Raw genomic sequence first — 7,951 nt, forward strand, 5'->3', positions numbered from 1 at the left:
TGTGTGTTAAATACAGTAATGGGACACATAACTGAGAGTGCGCCTTTTAGTCCGGTGCGCCTTATGGTCGTGAAAAAACGGTATTTTCACTGATTTTTTTTCTAATCATTTTATCTTTTTTCTTTATTACTCTTTTTTAGATGAAGTTTTTTTGAAAAAGAATGCTTTTTGTAAAAACGCAACTTGATAATCTAATTCATGAAAAAGCAATTTTTTGAAGAAATACAATTTGAAATATAAATAAAATCTCTAAAAAAAAAAAAAAAATTGGACAATATAACATCTGAGCAAACAAAGTTACTCCCACAACATTTTCTTGATTGAGGTGTTTTTCTAAGTTTAATTTCTGGACTGCCCTTATTTTTAAATACCATTTACAAAAAGTTTTTTTTTTCTTTCCAACAATAATGGAACAAATTCCACTCCATAATAAGGCGGTTGCTGAACTCTTCCTGTTAAAACTTCTCTGGATTCACTTTGTAAGCTTATTGCAACAGCTTTTAAAAGAGGAAAACATCTGTTGATGGCATTAGATCATCCGTGTGTATGGTAAAAACCAAAAAAAACAAAACAAGATACTATCTTAAGCTTAGTATTTGGGATCACAAAAGGCTAAAGAATATAAATAGAAACTTTACATTATTTCTCTCCTAAACCTAAAGATCATAGCAACAATAAAAGGAGCAGAGCGGGGAGATAAACCAACGTACCAGAGGGGCTGGTGCGGATGTAGACCACCTTGCTCTTGGCCCCAGGCATGTGTTTGTCCTCCACCATGAGGGTGATGGCTTTAACAAAGATGGCGTACTGCGTCCATGGTTTAAGGCCTGAAAGCAGAACGCCGGGGTCCGTTTCCTTATCGGGCCTCAGTTCCACATCCACCATATTCCAGCTGTTGGAACCGCAGCCATCCTGGCGGTCAAACTCGGTGATGTTCTGGAACGGCCTGGAAAGAAAATATATTAGTTCATTATTGGTTAAAATTACACAAACCCAGAGGAAAACAGAGCAGTTCTTACAGTATTAAACCAAACTCTGTTTTATGTTTTTATTTTTTCCCTCTCCACTCAGTAGCTCATATGGGAGGATAAAAAAAGAGCAGTAAATAGCTGAAACTTACGCCTCCTTGTAGTAGACTATAAAGCTGATGAGGTCTCTGTAGTCGGGAGGTCGGTAGCGCTGCCAGGTCAGCTTGATCCTGGTGCTGCTGGTGCTGTTGTACGTAAACTGCAGGATGGTGCTTTCACCTACGAGGGCAGCAGAGAATTAGAAATGCTCACCTATAGTAATTTGATCTGTGTGCACTAAATAAGGCTGCAATTAGCCCCGCAAGCAGTCTGACTAGTACATAGGTGTTTGTGAGCTGCTCCTAAAGTGGAGCGAACTGGACGTAGCAATTTAAATGTTTGTGGTTTTTGGATGGAGGCTGGTTCCGACTCTTACAGCTCGCTCTGTCGCCGTTGTTCCGGAAGTCTGTCTCATCAAAGGGGCTCTGGATGCCCGTCTTTTCCCACATCTTGCGGATCTCAGACATGCAAAGCTTTGGGTTGATCTGGAAGAACAGCTTGCCCGCTCCTATGGTCAGGTTGTGCTGCTTCCAGTCCCAGAGATACTGGAGCTGCTGGTTGTCGAATGCTGAGAAGGCATACAGGCTGGAGGGACAAAGCAGATAAACAAGACAGGGAAGGAAAGTCAGTAACACTGTGCTTTACTCTAAACCGGTGTTTGCAATGAATCATGCCAGACTGAAAGTAAACCTTCTTTACTTTTCTTATTTTAACTCTTCAAACAGACCTTTTAGTTGGAAGTTTATTGCAAGCAGACCAAATCACCTATTAAATCATGTTATTAACCAGACAGGGGTTTTATGAATCACTGGGTGACGTCCAAACATGAAGGAATGACTGTAATGTTTGCCTTGGGACAGTCAGACTCCAGTGAACTCAAAAAACAAACAGATGAAGGAGGCAGTGAAGGCCTCATCATGACCCTTTCCAGAAACTGGAAGATTACGCTGCTTTCAAGGTTTGTTTAGGCTGCCGACGAGCGGCACTTGTTACTGGACCGGATACATTAGGCCACAAGTGGGGAAGCAGGTTTCAAAGTCTCCTCTGGAAGCAGGAAAATCGGACAAACATGGAGCCTTAACCGGATGCAGCCACCACCGTGCTTCTCTGTAGGTGTGTGGAGCTTTACTTGGTGCTTAGTGCCGTTTGTTTCTGAAACATTACCTTAAAAATTATGACCAAAAAGGTTAAACTTGTTTTTTTTTTTTCCTAAAACCATCACACCATTTTCCTACATGCATTTAGGGTTCTGCCATCTGAAGACCACATGAGATAACTTAACAGTTCATTGCCATCATTAGATGTCTTTGTTTCCATATTCCTCCTTTTTTTTCAGTTTTTACTCCACTATTTCTCCCATGAAAGATGTGTTTAGTGTAGGGCTCAAACAATCAGATTAATCGATTATGGAAATAATCGTCAACTAATTTAGTAAACATTCATCTTTACTTGAGTATAGAGACTCTATAACATGCCTTTAGCTAACAGAGTGACCAACTTACGGTGCGTTCACACCAAAGGCATTATGAGTAGGAAATAAAACACAAGCTATGAAATCTGGACGCTGAATCAGACTGTGGTCAAGCTGCTTAGATGCCTCAACGCTCTGGTTGTTTATCTGCTCTTTTCTGTAGCTTTAAGCTAAAGAGCAGCTTGGCTTCATTTACTTTATGAGTTGGAAGCTTTGATTTAACACGTTTCTAATTGAGAAGTTGTCCAAATATCCTCTGTTCATCAGTTCATCAGGATTATGATCCCACTAAAATAGGCAGTTCTTGTTTGGATCTCCAGTATACCACCGGGGGAGACAGCGCTGGAAACCCCAGCTGAAAGCTCTCTGCTGCAACCAGCCTGTGGGGGATTTTTTAAAAAACATTTGGAGTTTAATTCTCTCGATATTATTCATATGCAGAATGTCTAAATAAACAATAATGGGTTGCAGATAGTGTCGATCTAACCCCAAAAACTCCTGGATCAGCTTTTCTTATTGGTTGACTCTCCAGCCTCCAGTGGCAAAAGTTCAATTTACAGCACGATGTGAAACGTTGAACGCTCGTATGCACGCTGGACCTCTCAATGCCGTCCCCAATAGGCTTTGCATGCAGCTCAATAGATATCAGCGGCTTAAGGCCAATTTAAACTTCCGACACATGGCCTCTCCAAACATCAAATCTGTCTCTGTGTGCGACCATGAGAGAGACTCTGCAACCGTCGCCGCGCACCTAATAAAAATCCTAACTACACGTCAGATGGTCGCAAACCCACGCAGACAAAAAGCAGCTATGACTGGCCCTTGGTATGCCTTTCCAGCTGTCTGTTTGGTCGTCCTTCTCGATTCGGTGCCGGGGGACGCCATTTTTAAAAAGCGAGGAGTAATAACAACAATGGATAACCACGACGAAAGGTTGATCGAGGAGGTTCGGAAGTACAACCACCTGTAGGATGCCTCTGACATGTTGTTTTGGAAAATAAACACTCTCGCTGGCATCATGACCATACGCCGAAGTTCTTGCAAGTTCTCGAATAGGCTCCACCTCGCACTTTGGTGGGAAACGGCAATGGGTCCCTAGAAATTCCAGACTGACGTTGCGGAAGCATACCAGCAGACTGGTTTGCGACCAGACGCAAGCGACATTTGTTGTGTGCGGTTGCAGAAGTATAATCCGCCCCTTATAGCCCAGCGTGGCTTATGTGTACGTTTCAAGTTTTTAAAAGAAATTTACCTACGTTCACACCTCAGGCCTTTTTTCTTTTTTCTGAAATCTGATTATTTTGCGTGGTTGTTCAAGTTTCCAAATATATTTGACCTGTGTGTGATTTCCTGCATTTTATCAACCTAAGTGACCCGCATGAGCAGTAGAGGATGCAATGACGTCACAAATAGCGAGCGTGTTCTTTGTTTATGGAAGTAAACATGGATGGTAAAGCTGGTGCGCATCTAGTGATCTTTCATTTCTTTCACAACCTCGGACGTGCATCAACAATACAATCTTTTCAAGATGGTTAAAAAAAGGACTGCCCTCCATATATTTGTCCACCATGATTGCTGTTTTTCTTCCTGCTTCTGCGTATAAAGACACACAATAGTAACCTTGGTTGAGTATCAAAGACGTTAAGGTCGGATGAATGCGACCTAGCCGTTCACACAGAGAGGTTGCATTTAAAAGATCAGATTCGTATCGGATTCAGGACCACAGAGCCAAGTGGCCTGGGTCGCATAGGAAAAAAATCAGATCTCTGTTGTTCAGGCTACCATTAAAAGATCAGATCCAGGTCGCATATGGGCAAAAAAAAGTTTGGATTTGGGTCACTTCAGGCTTAGTAGATGCCGCTTACAGTGAGGTGTGTTCTACAGGCCAGAAAAGACGGCATCTGTAATAACTTTTTCAAAAAATATTGGACCCTATATATTCTTCCTGGAATGACCCAACCACACCTGTGTTAACAATAAGACTTTTAAGATTATTTGGTTTTAAATCAAAAACAAATTAAATCAATTATATAGATACAGTTTTAAAAGAAATATGCAGCTATGCGGATTTGATCTGGTTGCGTGTGGATTGGTCTTACTCGTCATGAAGGCTTTCTCCATCAATGTATCTCAGACTGCGGAGGAAGGCCAGTGAGCTCAGAGTGTGTGAATGTGTGATCCGGACATGACCCGTCACCCTCTGGATCAAACCAGTGAAGCTCTCCAATTCTGCTACCATGTTATCTGGAAAAAAACGAAAAACAAATACTGGTTTTGCAGCATTTCCTCCTTACTTCCAGCCTTCATGCACTTTGTTCTACGGCACTGCACATATAAGCACTGCATGCTTTCTAATTCTGCTCTCTTATCATTTCAGGTCTAGATGAGATTTAATCACTAATTAGCAGAAAACATGATTGATAAAAATAAACCTTGTTAAACCTCAAACAGTAACTTGTTATAGAAATCTCTTTCTATGCATAAGTTAGTTCAGAATGAATCCTAATTGAGAAAGTTCTCTTACCATCCGCGCACAGGAAACGAGGAAGCCTGCTTATATAGCTCTAATGTCTATAAAGTCACTGACAACTTTTACAGCAGAAATAAATAGTGTGGTTCTGCTGTGGTGGGCTGCGGTACTTACGGCCTCTACGGATGGTGATTTGCAGGTCGCCTTTGATAACGGTGCAGCCTTTGAGAGACTGCGCAGCATCCACGGAGTCGATGACCTTCCCGTCGCAAACTTTGTCACAAACGCCATCGCAGGCCTGGCACGACATGCTGAGCGTTTCACAGACAGACGGGAAAGAAGAAGCTGGTTAACAAACTTTATCACTCTGCTCACTATCAGCCTCTGAAGTCTTCAGACTTCTTTATCATTTGTTCTCAGATCAAAGAATCATGAAGGTTGATGAATAAGAAAATGTATTAACTTTTAGCTTTTACTCATCAGAATATATGGGTTTTTGTATACAAACTAAGAGAGGCTGAATAAAAATGCTATGCTGAATGATCTTTCAACAAAAAAAACAGTTAAACGTATTCATATTTGTGGTTCTGATTCAGGGGTCTACGGAAGAGGATTAGGGCCACTGAAAAAAAAAAAAGTAAACTGATTTTTAAATTTTATTTCAGTTTAACATGGGAAAAAAGTCAGAATTCTGAGATTAATCTCAGAATTCTGACTTTTTTCTCAGAATTCTGACTGAATTCTGACAATAAAAAAAGTCAGAATTCTGAGATTGAAGTCAGAATTCTGAATTTTTTCCCATACTATACTGAAATAAAATTAAAAAAATCAGTTAACTTTTTTTTTTTTTCCCAGTGGCCCTAATCCTCTTCCGTAGGGGTCTGTCTCAGAGGTACAATCAAAAGAATCATTACCAATTTTGTTAACTTACTACTTTAGTCACTAAATTTAGCGCCTTTCAGATCCTTCTATCAACTTTATTTCAAAAAAGCACCAAACTCTGTCCTCCTGAGCGAGTGGATCTTTAGCTTGCCTGTCTCTTTCTGTCCGCTGTCATCATGCAGAGCAGGCGCAGCAGCAGAGAGTATACGTTTCCACTTTGAATCCAGATTGCTAAAGTGCAAAGTTGCTGCTAATCCCGCCCTAAAGCCTGTCATACATTGTATGATTTTTTTCAATCAGTGCACGCAGCTACAGCTCACACAAAAAAAACTTCAGGGTTTCATCATAAAGTGCGAGTTCACAGCTCACGATGTATGCTCTCACACTGTGCGGCCAAACGCTCTGATGCGATCTACAGGCAAGGATGCAGAATAAACTTTAAACAATTCTGTCTGTAAACAGACAAACTCCTTTAGTTATCACCTATGTAGCGCCCATTTAGCTGAGCTGTATGACGGAGCACCGTTACTTCTCTGCTGTGCTTTGAGGTTTAGGATGATGGAAAAAGTGGACGGCATTATGCAAAACATTCATACCATAATAGAAAAAAAGATGTGATACCTCTAAGCATTACTGACTGCAAGGGAAATTAGGTAATACATTTAATAGAGCTAAGTTTTGTACCGAGTTGATGTAAATCAAACTCGTATAATAAAAGGTACAAGGAAACAAAGAGGAACTTAGATACATGCAATGGGTAAATACTAAACAGCTGGGAAAGATTAACGAGGGAGAAACCAATCACAGGGGAGAACAGGGAAATCAAAGAGACACAGAACATGAAATATTCCTCTGAGGGCAACCAGACCCACTGCTGACAGCACACAGTGTCTGCTGCCACTGATCTTTAGATTACACTGAAATCAGAGAGCTCTACCACAGGCCCCGCCCACTTCATGGATAACCTGTAGTTAGTGTATTCCCAGTACGCAACATCCTTTCTTTAAATGTTAGTTTAAACCTTTGTTCATGTTATAAATGTTCATTCATATGTTTTATTCTATTCATCTTTTTTTTTTTATTCAGTAAGTTTTGTTATACTTTATAAAACATTTTATGTTTTATTTGTTTATTGAGTCAGTATTGAATACAGCTGACAAACGAAAAAAAAAAATAATAATTATTGCAAGCTATTCATTGTTATCTTGATAGAAAAGAAACTGCAGCTTATCTTTAAAGATCTGCCGGACTGACTGCAGCTTACCTGTCGGGTGTGGATCGGGTGTATCCGGGCGGACAGTCAGACATGCACTCTCCTCCATGGATGACGAAGGTATAGTACTCCGGAAGGTGAACTTTGGAGCAGAACTCAGCAGTGATGCAGCGCCAACCCTCGAACCTGTATGTGCCTGGAGGGCAGTCGGCCACACACCTTCCATCGTGGTAGTAATGCACGCATGCAGCGCATGCCATTTCGTCGTCAGGAAGCGTGCAGCTGCCCAGACACTGAGGATGGCAGCACTTGCCGTCGGCTGTGCACGCTCGCCGGCCACAAGTTTCTGGGCACTCTGAAGGAAAAGAACCAAGGAGGGGAGGGAGTGTATTTAGATATACAGCAAGAGCAACTAAAACATTTTGCTTAGGGTGGACTGGATGCTCAGTGAGCTGAGATGAGCCTTTTATGAACTCCTGCCTAAAGGCTGACGGATATTTTAGGCAAATATTTACCTTGTTTTCTTCTGAGTAGGGTTGTCATGATACTAAACTTTTCAACTCGATACCGATACTAAGGAAAATATTCAATACCCTTTTCAATACCACAAGAATAAAAACAAAGACTCTAAAATTCAACAGAAATATTTTCATTACTAAAAAATACAATAAATAAATAAAAAAGAATAATATTTTGAGGTTGTCTGCTGTGCACAATATTAAGCAAGCTTGATAAAAAACTTACAAAATTAAACTTAAGTGTTCCTTCCTTGGCTATGTTTTGCACATACTTACATACATACTTTTTTGAGTATCGATACTTTTGACAACCCTACTGGTAAGGTGTCT

The 7,951-nt window shown here is 40.7% G+C and overlaps 1 protein-coding gene across 1 annotated transcript in view; it reads right to left on the minus strand.

Moving 5' to 3' along the window:
* Positions 1-7,646, minus strand: part of LOC107097409 (insulin-like growth factor 1 receptor) — a 26,333-nt gene extending 18,687 nt beyond the window's left edge. The window contains 7 exon segments of the mRNA XM_015394544.1: positions 711-946; positions 1,121-1,247; positions 1,444-1,652; positions 4,638-4,782; positions 5,183-5,319; positions 7,155-7,458; positions 7,619-7,646. Coding sequence (XP_015250030.1) covers positions 711-946; positions 1,121-1,247; positions 1,444-1,652; positions 4,638-4,782; positions 5,183-5,319; positions 7,155-7,458; positions 7,619-7,646 — 1,186 coding nt within the window.
* Positions 7,647-7,951: the final 305 nt, after the last annotated feature.

The sequence above is a fragment of the Cyprinodon variegatus genome, unplaced genomic scaffold (assembly GCF_000732505.1).
Source record: "Cyprinodon variegatus isolate N-32 unplaced genomic scaffold, C_variegatus-1.0 Scaffold692, whole genome shotgun sequence".
NCBI classification, from domain to species: Eukaryota; Metazoa; Chordata; class Actinopteri; order Cyprinodontiformes; family Cyprinodontidae; genus Cyprinodon; species Cyprinodon variegatus.